General features: G+C 38.1%; 1 protein-coding gene across 2 annotated transcripts in view; it reads right to left on the bottom strand.

Moving 5' to 3' along the window:
- Positions 1-19,796, bottom strand: part of LOC134284005 (uncharacterized) — a 277,106-nt gene that overhangs the window by 66,516 nt on the left and 190,794 nt on the right. The window contains exon 2 of one of the 2 annotated variants that reach the window (XM_062850976.1): positions 13,710-13,728. The exons of the other annotated variant lie outside the window; for it this stretch is intronic. Within the exon in view, the coding sequence (XP_062706960.1) occupies positions 13,725-13,728 (4 nt within the window). The 3' untranslated portion in view covers positions 13,710-13,724. Of the gene's footprint in view, positions 1-13,709; positions 13,729-19,796 lie in introns of those variants that run through there. 2 annotated transcript variants of the gene reach the window in all.

Here is a 19,796-nt window from a genome sequence, read left to right on the forward strand (position 1 = left end):
AGTCGAAATAAGTCAGCTGTACAAAAATGAGCGATTTCGGTTGATATTTAGGGGTGGCGCAAAGGGTTCAAGTGAAATTTTTGCTAGAACAAACTTTCGAAAATCATTTCAAATTTAATTTTCAAACTTATTTTTTCTAGACTAAATCGGAGATTCTAGAACCCAATTGGACCAAATTTGTGCTCAAAATTGCGATATCTTCACTGGTTTCCGAGATATTTGAACAAAATGTCATATTTTGGTGCCCAACCGAAAAAAAAATACTGAAAAACGACCTATTTAGTCTAGAAAAAATAAGTTTGGAAATTAAATTTGAAATGTTTTTTGAAAGTTTGTTCTATCAAAAATTTCACTTGAACCCTTTGCGCCACCCCTAAATATCAACCGAAATCGCTCATTTTTGTACAGCTGACTTATTTCGACTAGTAGATCACTTTCCACTTGGGAAATCATATATCGGAGAGATTTTTTGAAATTAGCCCCACCCTAGTGGAAGATGCTGCAGCACATACGCACTGGACACTTCAAAGGATGTTTATTGGTGAGCTCGTTCCATTTTATCATAATAATTAATGCTAAACGATGTATAAAGCTCTGCTCTGACTTTTGTGTATTTATCTAACAAATATTGAAAAGTTCGTCACGTCATGTGTCGGCGCTAGTTCCTAATGCACATTTAGTTAATAATAAATGATACAGCGCAATATTTTTCTGTCTTAAGAGGAAACTTTTATGTCTCTGACAGATTTTGGGCCGCTGAATCCGAATCCGGGCTCAGATTTGCTCCAGCACGTAACAATTTTGAGTTATACCTCAATTTATAGGGCAAAATATGCGGTTTTTATTAAGCATAGAAATATTTTTTAAGCAATTTAACGGCAAATTGGTTAATTAACATCTAAATTAACGACTCATGCAAAATATTTCGTTTTACCAAATCAAGTTTAATAGATTTGAGCATTTTGTGTTAGTATGTAAACTTGCATGCAACTTTTGGAAGGTGACTTGTATGAGAAATATCGTGCCTATCATAAATCGCTTGAAACTATCAAATTTGATTTGGTGAAACGAAATATTTTACATGCGTCGTTAATTTAGATGGTAATTGGTCAATTTACCTTTTGATTGCTTAAAAAAAATCCAAGCTTAATGGTTCTGAGTCAAGAAAGCCCAAAATCGCATATTTTGTCCTATAAATTGAGGTGTAGCTCAAAATTGTGACGTGCTGGAGCAAATCGGAGCCCGGATTCAGATTCAGCGGCCCAAAATCTGTCAGAGATACATACGTTTGCGCTTGAGACTGACAAAAAGTGAATTTTTGTTACGCTGTGTAATTTTCTTTCATTTATTGCATGTACACAAAATTTGAATGTGTTCGTCATCTTCGGTATCGACATTTGTAATATTTTAGTCAAAATGAATAAATGTTTTGACTCCAATAAAGGTTGCATGAATCACATCAATTATCAAAGTGGATACATATCATATGACTCTCCCCCTCCCCACTAACAAAAACTTCTTTGTGGAGCGGACCTGGTGTGATGGTTAGAACACTTGACTATCACGCCGAGGACCTGGGATCGAATCCCACTCCCAACAAACTCGCAAAATGTAAGTTCTTCCTTTGGAAGGGAAGTAAAGCGTGGGTCCCGAGATAAACTAGCCCAGGGCTAAAAATCTCGTTAATACAGATAAAAAAAAACTTCTTCCCGTGACAGTCGTGGAGAAGATGAGGTGATCTCGATCTCTAGTAGCAACGTACGTCACACTAACATTCCTTCCCTTCCTCGATGACCGTAAGGACGTGGCCGGCGCCGTTATTAACTAATAATGTTTGGAATTCTCGAACTGTGTACATTGAGAGTGGTAGCTAGTCCCAAGCTCCGTTTGTTGGTTCTTTGTGCAATTTCGATTGTTCTGGTCAATCACGAAGTAGCAACTACGAATTGTACGGTCATCTATGCTCATGCTCAATCCTTGGAAGATTCCATAAAAATCATTCAGTATTGTTTGAAGAAATACATGAGAGACTTTTGGAATGCATTCCTGAAAAAGATCCAAAGGAGTTTATGAGGCAATTTTGGAAGGAATTCCTGGAATTTTTATTCCAATGGAGTGCGTAAAGACGTTTCTGGAGAAATTTCAGTCGCAATATTTGTTAGAGTTTTGAAGAAATTCTGGAAGGTTTTTCCGTGGTATCCTTGGAGATATTTCTGAAAAAAATCTACAAGAATACATGAATCCATCAATCTATGAAAGATTTGTTTAACCTTAGTAAGGTCTTGGGGTCTTTTTTGACCTTTTCCGAATTTCAATTCGCTATAGCTTTAGTTTCGAAAGGCCTAGAAATCTGAAATTTTCAGACAATTATTTTTTTGTGGAAAACTACCATTTCCATTCATCCAAAACATTGGACGACCCCTAGGGGAGCTCCCATAAAAAAAGTTACAAATAAGACCCTGGGGTCATTTTTGACCCCAAACTTTGAACGGCTCTCAAAAATCAGTGGCTGGGCCGATTTTGATTTTCTTTGGCCCAAATGAAAGCCACACATGTCTAGTTTTCAAAACCCCCGGAGAGTTCCGGATTTGGTCACTGTGGCCACCGGGAACCTGCTTCAACTAAAAAATGCCGCTTTAGAGACCCTAACTTTGGCAAGCTATAACTTTGCAACCAAACAAGTAATCAGGACCGTTCAAGAATCGTTGGAAAGGTATTCACGTGGACTTTGATTAAAGACATTAATATTTACTAATTCTTAAGAACCGGTTCCGGAAATCCGGAACATCCGGAAAGTAATGTTTTTCACGATAATGTGCTAGAAAGCACATTCATATTATTAACAGGATAGAAGTTTTTGCATCAAACTTCTTTAGGCCATAATACAATCTGTCGAGAACTATTTCTGTATGGTTCTGGTTATGTCCCGTCCTTCTGGAACCGGTTCCAGGGATCCCACGAGATGGCCAACGAGTTGACTGTAATGAAATGGAACGGTTTTCCGCGCTAAACACATCTGCGTTGGTTAACTCATGATGAAATCTCAATAATTTTACATGCTACATATTGTTGTGATATGTAAAAATATTGTTGGACATTGTGGTCTTATGTGGCCACCGGAGTGACCACCGGAGAAACCCGTATTGAGGGACTTCCATGTTTTTGCAACAAAGATAGGCATTCGACGGCTCTAACTTCATGATTTTTCATGGCCATGTGGCTTATGGCATTAAATAGAAGAATTGACCATTCTGGTCTGTTTTGGCCACCGGAGTGACCACCGGAGAAATCCGTATTGAGGGAGTTTCATGTTTTTGCAACAAAGATAGGCATTCGACGGTTCTAACTTCATGATTTTTCATGGCCATGTGGATTCTGGCATTGAAAAGAAGAATTAATCAATCTGGTCTGTTTTGGCCACCGGAGTGACCACCGGAGAAACCCGTATTGAGGGAGTTTCATGTTTTTGAAAGAAAGGTAGGCATTCGACGGTTCTTACTTCATGATTTTTCATGGCCATGTGGCTTCTGGCATTGAAAAGAAGAATTGACCACAATGGTCTGTTTTGGCCACCGGAGTGACCACCGGAAAAACCCGTATTGAGGGACTTCCATGTTTTTGCAACAAAGATAGGCATTCGACGGCTCTAACTTCATGTTTTTTCATGGCCATGTGGCTTCTGGCATTAAATAGAAGAATTGACCATTCTGGTCTGTTTTGGCCACCGGAGTGACTACCGGAGAAATCCATATTGAGGGAGTTTCATATTTTTGCAACAAAGATAGGCATTCGACGGCTTTAACTTTATGATTTCTCATGGCCATGTGGCTTTTGGCATTGAAAAGAAGAATTGACCACAATGGTCTGTTTTGACCACCGGAGAAACTCGTATTGAGGGAGTTTCATGTTTTTGCAACAAAGATAGGCATTCGAAAGCTCTAACTTCATGATTTTTAAGGACATGTTGCTTCTGGTATTAAAAAGAACAATTGAATATTCTGGTTCGCTTTGGCCACCGGAGTGACCACTGGTGAAATCCGTATTGAGGGACTTCCATGTTTTTGCAACAAATATAGGCATTCGACGGCTCTAACTTCATGATTTTTCATGGCCATGTGGCTTCTGGCATTGAAAAGAAGAATTGACCATTCTGGTCCGTTTTGGCCACCGGAGTGACCACCGGAAAAATCGCATTGAGGGACTTCCATGTTTTTGCAACAAAGATGGGCATTCGATGGCTATAACTTCATGATTGTGTACTATTTTGACTATTCTGGTCTGCTTTGGCCATCGGAGTGACCACCTGGAGAAACACATACTAGGGAATTCCTATGTTTATTTTTAAACGCTCATATTATCTAGATTTATCACCAGAAGCAGTCTTTCGACGGCTCAATTTTCATGCTTCGACACGCGACATATTATCTTTATGCTCAGTTGTTATTCTTATTGTTCAACAAGGTTATTCTGTAGTAGAGGCAATTCATGTTAAAATATACTACGATTCTTGTAGTCTGATGCTGCACTGTCAATGGTAATATGTTTAGTTCGAGAATTGAGGATAGTTTTACTTCGGTTCACAAACAAACCTTTCATCGTATATTTTGGTTAACACCACTTAACGTTTTGGTCGTCTATGTTCACTGTTCTTGAAAATCACATCGTTTCTTTTCATTATCTTTTTAGATATGTCCACATTACTTGTTAGTACTTGATATGCTTTCTCCTTTCTTACTGGCTCTACTTTCTTATTATTACGTGAAGTCAGCTTTTTCAGAATGAAAAGTTGTCTTAGTTGGTAGGAGAAGGGCTTTCTTGAGGAAGACAAACAATGTTTCACTTGAATTAGGGAATTATCAAGTTCTGCAATCGAGGAATTCTGTCACAAATATTGTCCATTCAGTTAGTATTATGAACACTTCGCAATTCTTTAATTTTTTTTTAATAAAATTAATTCGTCTAGTCGTTTCAACTGGCATACTCTTAAAGTTCCACGGAGGATTCCTTTCGAGTCCGACTGACATCAAGGTATACAATTAATAAAATGTGCATGCTGCCCAGGGGCAGAATTTCAAACCAAGTATCTCATCAATGAAGAATACAGTCTCTCCAAGATTGCAGAATTCTGAGCTATGAGATTTTTAAAATTTGCGTGTTTACTGGTGCCACCAAGAGGCAGAATTCTGTCACAAGTGTCCCATTTTGTGCAAGTCTATGTCATACTGATCAACTTTGCCGAAGACACCATCTTCCTAAGTTATTAGGATTCTGAGCTATACAGTTTCTAAAATTTGCAAGTTCACTAGCGCCACCTAATGGCAGAATTGCGAAACAAAGTTTCCGTTTTATGTAAGTCTATGTCATACTGGTCAATTTTACTGAAGACACCAACTTTCTTAGTTATCGGGAGGAGCGACACTAGTTTTGCTGAGCCGAAAAACTTCAAAAAAAGTCGAAAAAACCGGTAAACGCCGCCAAGTGGCAGAATTTTGGAACAAGTGTTTATTTTTATGTAAGTTTATGTCATACTGATCAACTTTGCCGAAGACACCATCTTTTTAAGTTATCAGGATTCTGAGCTATGAGTTTTCTAAAATTTGCATGTTCACTAGCGCCGCCTAGTGGCAGAATTGCGAAGCAAGTGTTTATTTTTATGTAAGTTTATGTCATACTGATCAACTTTGCCGAAGACACCAACTTTCTAAGTTATCAGGATTCTGAGCTATGAGATTTCTAAAATTTGTATGGTCACTAGCTCCGCCTAGTGGCAGAATTGCGAAACAAGTGTTTATTGTTATGAAAGTTTATGTCATTCTGATTAACTTTTCCAAAGACACCAACTTAATAAGTTATCGGGGGGAGCGACACAAGTTTGGCCAAGCCGAAAAACTACAAAAAAAGTCGGAAAAAGACGAAAAAACCGGTAAACGTCACCTAGTGGCAGAATTTTGAAACATGTGTTTTCTGTTATGTAAGTTTATGTCATACTGCCGAACTTTGCCGAAGACATCAACTTTCTAAGTTATCAGGATTCTGAGCTATAAGATTTCTAAAATTTGCATGTTCACTAGCGCCGCCTAGTGGCAGAATTGCGAAACATGTGTTAATTTTTATGCAAGTTTATGTCATACTGATCAACTTTGCCGAAGACACCAACTTCGTAAGTTATCAGGATTCTGAGCTATGAAATTTCTAAAATTTGCATATTCACTAGCGCCGCCCAGTGGAGGAATTTCGAACTTCGCAACTCATCGTCAGTAAGTTATTGGCGTACCCAACAACTTTTCCGAAGACACTATCCTTCCAAATTATCAGGGTCTTGAGCTGTCGCATATCGTAACGTTTGCTTGACTACCTGATATGGTTTCTGTAGTGCAATTTAGCATCAAACTGTTGATGGTCCCTCTAGCGGCCAAATTGCCAATTAATCCTATGAACCAAAGTTCTAAATGGTAGATCTTATCAAGCCCCAAAACTTTGCCCAAGAAAGTATTGCGCTAACTCTTAACACACCCGAGATAATAGGCCATACCCCCAAACGGCCGAAAACCCATAAGCTCTTAGTCTCCTATTGAGCGGATTCCTATTGCGCCCCCCGACCAGTGACCTTATAAGAGTCTCGACTGTATATACAAAGTTATAGAATAGGTTGAAAGAGACTGGCCAGGGCCAGGGATAAAACCCAGTGCCCAGGAGTAATCAGGAACATTAAACATCAAACCACAAAGTCCGTCAAATGAATCAGAGCCTTAATTCAATAAAACTTTCAACAACAGTATAGTAAAATTTCCACAACTGTCGTATACACAATATTTGCGCCGATTAATAAATAACGAATGATGAACATCCAGCTACGCCTCTGACAACATCACGATTGGTAACCCCTAAACAATTTCTTGCGCCCCGTTGTTGATCCTCATCATCATATGCTCGATCATTATCCTCGTTTCGTTCCAACTACTTTGCGTGGTCTCCCAAAAACCAAACTGTCGTTAATTTATTCTTCACATCACTTCGTCGTCGTCATCGCCGTCGCCGTGGACCGAGCCAGTGCCAAAACGGACCAGAATGGTTAATTCTTCTTTTCAATGCCAAAAGCCACATGGCCATGAAAAATCATGAAGTTAGAGCCGTCGAATGCCTATATTTGTTGCAAAAACATGAAACTCCCTCAATACGGATTTCACCAGTGGTCACTCCGGTGGCCAAAGCGAACCAGAATATTCAATTGTTCTTTTTAATACCAGAAGCAACATGTCCATGAAAAATCATGAAGTTAGAGCCTTCGAATGCCTATCTTTGTTGCAAAAAATGTAACTCCCTCAATACGAGTTTCTCCGGTGGTCACTCCGGTGGCCAAAACAGACCATTGTGGTCAATTCTTCTTTTCAATGCCAGAAGCCACATGGCCATGAAAAATCATGAAGTTAGAGCCGTCGAATGCCTACCTTTGTTGCAAAAACATGAAACTCCCTCAATACGGATTTCTCCGGTGGTCCCTCCGGTGGCCAAAACAGACCAGAATGGTTAATTCTTCTTGTCAATGCCAGAACCCACATGGCCATGAAAAATCATGAAGTTAAAGCCGTCGAATGCCTATCTTTGTTGCAAAAACATGGAAGTCCCTCAATACGGGTTTCTCCGGTGGTCACTCCGGTGGCCAAAACAGACCAGATTGATTAATTCTTCTTTTCAATGCCAGAAGCCACATGGCCATGAAAAATCATGAAGTTAGAGCCGTCGAATGCCTATCTTTGTTGCAAAAACATGGAAGTCCCTCAATACGGATTTCTCCGGTGGTCACTCCGGTGGCCAAAACAGACCAGAATGGTCAATTCTTCTATTTAATGCCATAAGCCACATGGCCATGAAAAATCATGAAGTTAGAGCCGTCGAATGCCTATCTTTGTTGCAAAAACATGGAAGTCCCTCAATACGGATTTCTCCGGTGGTCACTCCGGTGGCCAAAACAGACCAGAATGGTCAATTCTTCTATTTAATGCCATAAGCCACATGGCCATGAAAAATCATGAAGTTAGAGCCGTCGAATGCCTATCTTTGTTGCAAAAACATGGAAGTCCCTCAATACGGGTTTCTCCGGTGGTCACTCCGGTGGCCACATAAGACCACAATGTCAAACAATATTTTTACATATCACAACAATATGTAGCATGTAAAATTATTGAGATTTCATCATGAGTTAACCAACGCAGATGTGTTTAGCGCGCAAAACCGTTCAATTTCGTTACAGTCAACTCGTTGGCCATCTTGTGGGATCCCTGGAACCGGTTCCAGAAGGACGGGACATAACCAGAAACATACAGAAATAGTGTTCGACAGATAGTTTTATGGCCTAAAGAAGTTTGATGCAAAAACTTCTATCCTGTAAATAATATGAATGTGCTTTCTAGCACATTATCGTGAAAAACATTACTTTCCGGATGTTCCGGATTTCCGGAACCGGTTCTTAAGAATTAGTAAATATTAATGTCTTTAATCAAAGTCCACGTGAATACCTTTCCAACGATTCTTGAACGGTCCTGATTACTTGTTTGGTTGCAAAGTTATAGCTTGCCAAAGTTAGGGTCTCTAAAGCGGCATTTTTTAGTTGAAGCAGGTTCCCGGTGGCCACAGTGACCAAATCCGGAACTCTCCGGGGGTTTTGAAAACTAGACATGTGTGGCTTTCATTTGGGCCAAAGAAAATCAAAATCGGCCCAGCCACTGATTTTTTAGAGCCGTTCAAAGTTTGGGGTCAAAAATGACCCCAGGGTCTTATTTGTAACTTTTTTTTAGGGACTAAGGAAGGTTAAAGAGATCTTGGGGAAATTTCTGAGAAAATACCTAGACGAACTTCTGAAGGAAACCCTTGAGGATTTTGTATAGTAATCCGTAAAGAAATTATAGTGAAAATCTAGTGAAGGATTTTTTAAAGAAGTCCTTGGAGAAATTGCTTTAGACGAATTTCTGAGGAATTCCATGAGTAATATCTGCGAAAAATCTCGGAAAAGCTTCAGAAACGTTTTCTCTGGAGAAATTTCTAAAGGATTCTCTGAAGAAATCCATAAAAGAGTTTTTGAAGTAATTGACGAAATTTCAGAAGCAATCCAAGCAAATTTTTCTAACAGAATTCTTTGATGGGAGGATTAGGGCTGTCATAGTAAAATCAGAGCTAATTACACAAGGTTTCGAATTTCAATGCCCCTATATTCTTCTTCTTCTTTTTGGCGTAACGTCCTCCTGGGACAAAGCCTGCTTCTCAGCTTAGTGTTCTATGAGCACTTCCACAGTTATTAACTGAGAGCTTCCTCTGCCAATGACCATTTTGCATGTGTATATCGTGTGGCAGGCACGAAGATACTCTATGCCCAAGGAAGTCAAGGAAATTTCCTTTACGAAAAGATCTTGGACCGACCGGGAATCGAACCCGTCACCCTCTGCATGGTCATGCTGAATACCCGAGCGTTTACCGCCTCGGCTATATGGGCCTTAATGCCCCTATATGCTCCAAAGGAAACAACTTCAGTATTTCCATGTACATTATCTAGATGATTTTTCCTAATCTGAACGATACTAAATATTTGTGGAGTAAAACAGTAAAAGCCTCTCAGTGAACCGTATTACTCTCAAGTGCATCTTCTTGTTTAGGTTCCTTCCACAAATTACGTAACGTTCTAGGGAGAGGGGAGAGTATGAGCGAGCGTTACGGTTCATACAAAAATGCGTTACGGAGGAGAGGGGGTGTCCTAGAATATAAATTTTAGCGTTACGTATTAAATGGACGCTGTATTACCTGGCGTGCAATCGGAATTAGTTTTTCTCATCATAAGAACAAGTTCAGTTTTATGATTACGCTATAACTGGTCCAATGTACGATTTTATTCGCATGTTTGACCAAATAGTAGCAATAGTGTTAGAAAAAAGTCACCTCAAAACTTATTTTTACATTGCAATCCCACTCTAGTTCTCAAACATGACGAATTTTTGTCCTTGTCATACTCATTTTATTAAGAAATATCTGCAGAAATTTCTGAAGCAACTGGCTTCGACCCTGAAGGATTTCTTTGAAGAGTTTCCTGAGAAATACTTAGAGTAGTTCTTAAAACATTTTCTACAAAAAATCCTTGAGCTATCATTGAAGGAATCCTAGAAGAATTTACGAGAAAATAAATAAAGAAATACTCGGAGTGATTCCTTTATAATTTACTGCATGAATCTCTGAAAAAAATCCTACTGGAAACATAAAAAGAAATCCTGCAACGATCTGTGGAGGTAACCCTGTAAGAATTTCTTAAAGAATCGTTGTAAAAATTCCTGAAGAAAGACCAGGAAAAGTTTCTGCAGAAACCACTGCAATGATTTCTTAAAAATCATTTGAAGAATTTCTGTAAAAAGGCAAAGAGAAATGTCGGAATATATGCATGGAAAAATTTGATGGGTTGATGGGGTTTCTGAGGAAATCCTGGGAATACTTTCTTAAGATTAACTTGAAAAAAAAATCAGCAGAAATTCTTAGAGAAATGAATAAAATACTCCCTGGAGGGATTTTTAACGAATCTCTGAAATAATGTCTAGAAGAATCGCTGAAGGAATTTGTGAAAATTTCCTTGACAGATTTTATCAATGACATTTACGAATCCATAAAAGATTTTCTGAAGGAATGCCCGGAAGAATTTCTAAAGTTCATGGTGAAATTTCGGAAGGAATCTCTCTTGAGGACCATAACAAGGAATTCCAGGAAGAATTTCTTAAGGAAATTTGAGAGGATTACTGAAATGATTTCGTGAAGAATTTGCATAACCATTTGGAACCGGAGGGAACAAAATGACCCCGGTGATGAAAGTTAGCATAACAAACGTGTTCGAGGTAAGCAAGGTTGCGGCAGCTGTGGTGAAACAATCAGGCTCCAAAGGGTTCAGCAATCCACGAAAGAATTTCTGGAAAAACGTTTAGACGAATATCTAAAAGAACGTTAGTATATATTCCTGAAAGAGTTCTGAATTTTTGTTCTCAAAGAAATCGCTGGGCAAAGTTTTGGAAGAATCCGTGGAAGATTTTCCGACATGGGGAAATTGGGGAAGTGTGGAAATTTATGAAGGAATCTCTCTAGGGTTTCCCGAATGAAACTCCGGAGGAAATTTTGAAGAAAACTCCGGCGGAATTTCTGAAAAAAAATCATGGATACATTTCTAAAGCAATCAATGGAAGATTTTCTACAATTATCTTTGAAGAAATCCATTAAAGACATTCTGAAAGGAATCTCTGTACGATTTTTTTTAATGCATCCATGCAAGGAATGGCTTTGGAAGTTTAAGGAAAATTTTCTAAAGGAACACTTGGAGAAACTTCTGGAGAAATTTATTAATAAATCCATGTAGAAAATCTGGGAAATCCTCGAAATATTTTCCTAAAAATGCGTTTTTTAGCATAATTGTTTAAGGGTGCCCCCTAGGAGAATATTCAAAGGAGTCACTGGAGAATGTTTCAGACGGCGTCTCTGAAAGATTTTCTGAAATTATATCTGGAGGAAATTATTTTGTAATCCATGTTTTTTATTAGAACTTTTGAAGAATTTTCTGGAGGAATGCTTGAACTAATCTCTGGAAAACTTCCTGAAGGCTGCTCTGGAAAGATTTATGGGGATACCCTTGCAATATTGTCTTCCTCGAGTCTCGCTAAAAAAATCCAAGGAGCACTTTCTGCATGGATGTTTTTTCTAAGGAAATCTTGGTAAAAAGTTGGAGGAATCTCCAGGAGAATTACCTTTTTCTATAGAAATCTAAAAGAATACCTCCAGAAATCCATGAAAGACTTTTCCTTGGAAAAATTTCCGAAGTAATACCAGCGGCGTCATGGTCGCAATTTTTTCCGCAGTCAAGTTCGCAGATTGTGAACAATTCTCGGTACTCACTTTACGTAATTTATGTTGAGTCCCTTACTGTCAGAGCTGTCAGATCAGTGTAACACGCTAAATAAAATTTACACAAAAGGCAATTTACACGGTTATGAATATTTATTGGGTACCGAAAATTTGATCGTTTTCTTTGGTACATCGAGGTCTTGAAATTAGTCTATGGTAATACGAAGACGAATATCAGCCGACTCCCTGGTGGAAATTCCTAAAGAATTAACCAATGAATGAATTTCTGAAATAATGCCTGTAACGTTTCTTTATTTTTTTTTCGTTTGGCACAAATTTCCCGAATGGAAAAGAACGTGCCTCTGGAGCCGACCTACTGAAGGTTTTAATCTTGTCTTTGGGAGCATATGAAATCGTTTAGCTAGGGAATATTAATTATGCACCGTGAAGGAACTTTCAAAAAATGCGTAATCCTATACTGGGGATCCCATGGAAGCTAAAAATATTTTTTATCGGAGGAACTAGTTACTCAGTGAATAATTTGGAGTTAACTCGATGACACCACTAGGGTGTCTTCTTAGTCAAAGTCCTTGCTCCTTGCTCGAAAAAATTGCTCATCTGAAGACGGATATCGAGGTAGAAACAGAGACAATCTTAATGGTGTTAGCGTTAACACGTGTGACATTGGCGTTGCCCTTGAAGTAAAAACGCGTGTTGCAGCTGCAAATATGGCTTTTACAGACCTGTACACCTGTGTTCCAGCAGACTTTGTAACACAATTTTGGTGGCATCCATAAAGTACGTTGAAAATCCCCATTTTTAGCGTGACGTCCTAAATGGATGCCCCCTTTTCAAAATTATCATAAAATTATGTTCTATCATGAAACTTCATGAAAAACTTCTAAGGATTTTCAGGGAGTTTTGATGATAAATTGAGATAGCTAGGAGCACAGACAAACAGACGTCTCACTCTACTCACTTCGCATCGTTTCCTTTTTTAACGAACTATTCAAATATGTATTATGTAGTTCGCAAATCTCTCGCTAATAGCACTCGCATCTTGACTCGCATCGTTTTTGCTCTTGTTTGACATTTGCTCACTACCCCCATCTACTCAGTGGGTTTGTGAAAAATAGCGTAATTAGCATTGGGCGATTATATTTTTGTGACGATGATTTTAATCGCACTTTGTTCCAAGTGATACGTCTGTTTGTCTGTGCTAGGAGCTTCATCGTGTTCTGAATAGGAGACGATATAGTCAAACAGGCAAAAATTCAAAGACTTTCACTTCCAAAATCAAATGCTAGGCTTTTGAAAGCAAAAAACGGCCCTCGGCAACAGAACTCATAATTATGGTCGTTATACTTATCAACAACCACAGCTTATACAGCTTATGCCACCAATTTCAGGAATTATAAGCTGAGCACTGGTGTTGATTCGATAATAAGATAATCTTATTTTGGGCGTTAATTTATGCTTTCTCGGAGGTGAGAAGTGAAGCATTAAACATAAATATTGCCATGTGGTCGTGACTGCTCGCTCACGACAAGGCAAAGTTGACACATTTCCCGCGTGACGTAAACAAGGGTGGTATGTACGGTACAGTTCTACGAGTACAAAGCGCAGCGGGTAGAAAGGGGTGCTTTTTAGGCAAACACCAGCACAGTCAACATGGCGCCAGATTTCTGTCGCGATTTTATTTTCAGATGACGAGATTCCACCATGCAGCAAATGTAAGGGGTTGTAACGGTTTCTGTTATGGCATTCCATGAATTTGTAATACTTTACCAACAAGCTCAAGCGTCATTAACCGCCGCTGTTGGTTGTACTTGCCGATTAGTTATTCCATGATCGGTCTTAGACACTTACCTGTAAAGAGAAAATGTGAAATTCATACATTAATCAATTGATAAGAATCTGATGTGGTTGTTAATAGATTCATCTACTGCATATTGATGCCACCTTTTGCCACACTGATTGGTTGGGGTTGGTATAGGAATGCGTAATAGCAATAAGTAATTAAGATGTTCAGCCCCCTCGCGGAAGATGTTTATTGGGACGAAACAAATCGATTACAGTAAAGCCGCTGAAACATCTTGTTTCAAAGGTTAGTCTACCCAGGTCTACCTAAATGAATGCATGTCAAACATACTTGCTGTAGCGTAAGTCACGAGGTTTTCATTTACTTTGTTTTAATGAGTAAAAGACAATCAAATATAACATATAAATTGTCATAAAGATGAGATGGTGCCATGGGGGTTTGCAAGAAGTTCACTGAGAGTCCAAAAAAGGGGTTTCGAGGGGCCTCGTGAGCGTTTCAGCGAATTGTATCAAGGGATTTCAGGTACCTTTCAAGGGCATTCCAACAGGTTTCGTTGGCGTTTCAATGGAACTACAGAGATTTCAGGGGCTTTATGACGATTCATGAGGGAATCTCTGGAGCCTTAAAAAGGGGTTTCAGAGGCATTTCAGAGAGCTCCGGGAGGTTTCTATTTTTTTTAAAGAGTGTTGCGAGAGGTTTCGTTGCATTTGATACTACCCCCAACGCTTCAAGGGGTTCGCAGGTGCGTTTCAGGGAGATTCTTGAGCCTTTTAAAAGCGTTTTAAGGAATTTCAGAGACATTTCAAATTGGTTCCCGGGTAGAGGTGAATGGCAAACCAAAAACAAAAGAATAACAAATTTTATTGTCATAACTTATTTTGTCATTCATGAATTCTTCATGAAAAGCTTAAAACAACATGTGAATAGCATAATATGATATCATATCAAAATATGCCATTCGCTTGTCATTTTAAAATTTGGAACAATAACTACTGAATGTCTTATTTTGCTATCATAACAAATTTTGCAATTGATATACCCTTCTTTTGGATGACAAGGGAATAACTAATTTTGATATTGTTCTATTTTCAATAACTCAATAATGGTATATTTTGCAATTCTCAATCTTATTTTTTTTGTTCTTGGTTTGCCATTGTACTGTCAAAATTTTACATTCTTTAGTTATTTTATCGAACAATGTCTGTTATTATTTTTGCCCTTTTGTCACTTATTTCAAACAAACCAATGACAAATTTTACCATTCAGTAATTCTTTTTGAATGGTAAAACTTGCAATTGTTTTGTAATTCTTTTCTGCCCGGGTTACGGGGATTTCAATGGCGTTTCAATGGAATCATGGTGGTTTTAAGGGCTTCTCGAGGCATTTCAGAAACGCTTCAAGGGGCTTTCAGTGGGTTTCTTGATCTTTTTGAAGGTGTTCCGAGGAGTTTCATGGGCATATGAAATAAATAACGTCAATGTCAAAGGCGTTCCAACGGGATTAGGCGGGTTTCAAGGGAATGCCACTCCACTAAATGTGAGTTCTTCATTCAGAAGTGAAGTAGAGCGTAGGTCCCGAATTAAAAATCTCGGTAATAAAGAAAAAGAAAAAAAATCAGGGGGTTTTTGAGGGGTCTCAGGAGTTTAAGTGTGTCCATGGGTATTTCAATAAGAATACGAGTTTTTCAGGGGCGTTTCAATAGTAAAAAGCGCCCCAAAGACCCCTGGAATCACCCTGAATCTCTCTGAGACCCCCGGAAACTCCTGGGATCCCCTGGAACCCCCTGAAATCCCCTGATATCTCTTGAGACCTCCTGAAATGCCCTGAGACCCCCTAGAACCTCCTAGGAACCCTTAAAACCTCCTTAAACGTCATGGTACCCCCTAAAACCCACTGGGAACCCCTGAAATGCCCCAAAGATCAAATGTTTCAAAAGTCGAAACAATTTTGAACATGTTTCAAATTGATGGAGCTTTTTTAAGAAAAGTTTTAAAGTAATTTTTGGTATAATTGCCTTCGAACAATTTCCGGATGATTTGAAAATATCGTAAATTTATATAAATACAAATGGAATGGTGCTTGTATGTCACGAATAGGCCCGGGAACGGGTCAACAGACCGACATGATTCTTTCACTGTTGCATTCCGCCAGAACTCCGACGTGTTCGTACGAAAAAATAATTAGTTAAAGTGACCGGGAAGGCAAGAAAAACGGGAAAATCTGAAATTACATTTTAAGGGCATTTCTTCATGGAACCGGATGTCAAAAAACAGAGTAGGCAGGCAGGACGACGTTTGTAATATATAAAAGAAATATTATAAAATAAATCAATTTCAAAAACTTATTCCGCACTAAAATCTCTGGACTATTTATCACAGAAAGTATGAAAAGTGAACTGAAAAACTTTGTAAGGTCATAAAATCTCGATAGGAATTTCTTGACTTTTTTTTTCAAAAAAAAACTAAAATAAAAGAATAATATTAATAGATAAAACCCCCGGATTCTCTCTAAGAAAACCTCAATGAATCCCCGAAGAAATTGGTAGAAGATTACCCTGGAATTTTGCAAGGAATAATCCTTGCAATCCGGCAGAAATTATACAAGAAATTTCTGAGAAATAAATGGATGATCTCCTGAGGAAATTCTCGGATGAATCACGAGAAAAAAAATCAAAAATAAAAAATTAAAAAATTCCTCAATGACTGTATCGGAAATAAATAAAAAAAATTGAGAATGCTCTATCTCCAAGAATGGTTGGTCTTTTTATTTCAGTTCTTCTATCAAATCTTCACAATATCGTCAAGTTTTTTTCAGCCTGGAGAAATTTGGAAAATATTTGTTGACTTAAGGGTAAAGTCTTCAGTATACCAATCCGTGTTGTCAATTAATGATATTTAATGAAACTCAACATATATATATGTGAAAGACATGGGTAAATTATTAGTGAAATTCCGAAAAAGTCCACAGCTCAGGTGATATTTGAAATCACGATCCTTATTCGCTTTTCAAGTGCTTTTCCAACAAAGCTACCGGGCCAATTAATGACACGGCATTTTAGTTGTCAAAAGGTTATTCAAATCTCATCGATCATGTTTCATCCTTCCCTTAAGGTGTCATGATGCATCACCAAGCTTTCACACGAATCATTGAATTTTTGCTTTTCAATGATTGTTTGCCTCGCGTTTTCGAAGTGATAAAAACTATTAATCCTGCAGCCACACGGCAGAAAAAGTATCATCGCAATCACTGCGAGTGAGCAAATAGGATGATACTTTTTCATAGGAATTATCAATTTGAAATTTTGAGCCACATATACAACATGGCTGCCGATGCTGATGATGCCGTAAAAAGCCTTAACTTGCACTGCAAATATATCCATCTCTTATGATCATATGTATACGAAGAGCGAGAGCAATTAATTTAGTGTTGAAACTGTTGCCTCCCGGGCAGAAAAGAATTACAAAACAATTGCAAGTTTTACCATTCAAAAAGAATTACTGAATGGTAAAATTTGTCATTGGTTTGTTTGAAATAAGTGACAAAAGGGCAAAAATAATAACTGACATTGTTCGATAAAATTATTAAAGAATGTCAAATTTTGACATTACAATGGCAAACCAAGAACAAAAAAAATTAAGATAGAGAATTGCAAAATATACCATTATTGAGTTATTGAAAATAAAACGATATCAAAATTAGTTATTCCCTTGTCATCCAAAAGAAGGGTATATTAAGTTGTTTATTCCAATAACAAAATGAAAACTTATAAGTTTTTTGGATGGAAAGTAATTGCAAACAAAATCAAAATTTACCATTAGAATAACCAAAATTCAAATTTTGTCATTATGTTGTTCTTGATAAGTGCCAAAACTGCGAGTTTATCAAACTCGCAAAAGGTCAACAATATCTCACCAATTGCAAAATTTGTTATGATAGCAAAATAAGACATTCAGTAGTTATTCTTTGAAATTTTAAAATGACAAGCGAATGGAATATTTTGATGTGATATCATATTATGCTATTCACATATTGTTTTAAGCTCTTCATGAAGAACTCATGAATGACAAAATAAGTTATGACAATAAAATTTGTTATTCTTTTGTTTTTGGTTTGCCATTCACCTCTACCCGGGCTATCTTACCGGCGTCTCTTCTCCATCCACTTGATGAGGTTTGCGGTGCAAGTTAAGGGAAGGATGAAACATGATCGATGAGATTTGAATTACCTTATGACAACTAAAATGTCGTGTCATTAATTGGCTCGGTAGCTTAGTTGAAAAAGCACTTGTCTAGCGAATAAGGGTCGTGAGTTCAAATCTCACCTGAGCTGTGGATTTTTTCAGAATTTTCTGGACTCCCTGGGCATAGTGTATCATTGTACATGCCTCACAATATACAAATTCATGCAATGCCGGGCAAAGAAAGCTTTTCAATAGGACAGATCGATGAAGTACTAGATTTGTAGTAATGGGCTGAATTTTAGTATGGTGAGAAGGTCAATCCTCCGTTTCTGCAATGAAATGGTGCAAAAAGCGTGGGTATTATGATTCATTGCCTAATTTGATGCTGTTTGAGAACAACTTTGGGTAACAGTGTTGTTGTTTTATAAATTTTTCGCAACATAAACAACATAGTTATTCAAAGTTTTGCTCAAACAGCATCAAATTGGGCAAGGAATCATAATACCCACGCTTTTTGCACCATTTCATTGCAGAAACAGAGGATTGACCTTCTCACCATACTAAAATTCAGCCCATTACTACAAATCTAGTACTACACCGAACGTGCCCCATTAATAACTGCGGAAGTGCTCAAAGAACACTAAGATGAAGCAAGGCAGGCCAAGTCCCAGTGGGAACATCGAGCCATAAAGAAGAAGAAAAATAAGAAGAAGAAGAAGAAGGAGGAGAAGAAGAAGAAGACGAAGAAAAGGAAATGTTAAAAGAGCTTCTATATTTCCCTCAAACCGCTCTAAAGACCATTGAGATGCCTTGAAACGCTTTGAACCGCTTCTAGAAGTCCCATGAAATCTTCATGAAATTTACTTGAGAGCCTCTGAATCCCTCTGAAACCACTTTTAAACCTCATGTAACGCCCTGAAACACAAAAAAAAGAAAAAAAGTTTCATCGAGTAGGACATTTTGAGATATGATGTTTTAAAAATGTGTTCAAAAATCTTATAAGTTTTTTTTTGAGATATGATGTTTTAAAAATGTGTTCAAAAATCTTATAAGTTTTTCTAAAAGTTTTACTTTCAGAAAACTAATTCGATCTCGCTCAAAACTTTACCAATGGAGCTTTAATATATGATTTATGATTGGTCAAAATTTCAGCGTTTTTGATTAACGTATAAAAAAGTTATGATCATTTGAATGAAAAATTATTTTGACCAAAAAATTGCTGTACGGACAATTGTTTGATACACTGTATGTATCAATTGATGTGGCCGCTCCGGAGCACCTGGAATAGGTTCCGCGTTGGCCTCTCAAATACAATAACACACGAAATAATCACTTTTAGCCATTTGGCAAAATAGAGACCTCCCCCACCCCCTGACCACAGTACAATCCGGAATGTCTCCGGTAGAGGTGTGCGCAGTTACGGAGTACATTCAGTTCCTCCGGTAGTTGTTCTAAATTCTAAACTACGTATGCCGCGTCAACGATGTTTTGAAAGTGAAAGAGTTTGTCTCTTGAATTAAATCGAGTTCACAAAGATACTAGGGGTTCCTGAAGATAACTGATGGCTGAAGAATGAATGTAGGGATTCCGAAGATTGAAGAAAATGCTTGTGATTCTGAAAACAATATTTTTGTGTTGTTCATCTCCAGAAGAGATGAAATTTCTCCAGCAACTTCCAGTAGTTTCGCCAAGAATTCCGCTAAAAGTTCCTCCGGGAACTCTAGAAAGTCCTTCGGGAAATCCAAGTTTCCTCCGAGACATCCTCTAGGAGTTTATCCGGGCATTGCTACAGAAATTGCACTGAGACTTTTGCAGTACTTCCTCCAGAAATTCCTCTAAGAGTTACTCCGGGAATCCCTCTAGAAGTGTTTCCTGGGAATTCCTTTAGGAGATCGGCCGGAAATTCCTCTAGGAGCACCTCCGGGAATTCCTTCA

The sequence above is a fragment of the Aedes albopictus genome, chromosome 2 (assembly GCF_035046485.1).
Source record: "Aedes albopictus strain Foshan chromosome 2, AalbF5, whole genome shotgun sequence".
In the NCBI taxonomy this organism is placed as follows: domain Eukaryota; kingdom Metazoa; phylum Arthropoda; class Insecta; order Diptera; family Culicidae; genus Aedes; species Aedes albopictus.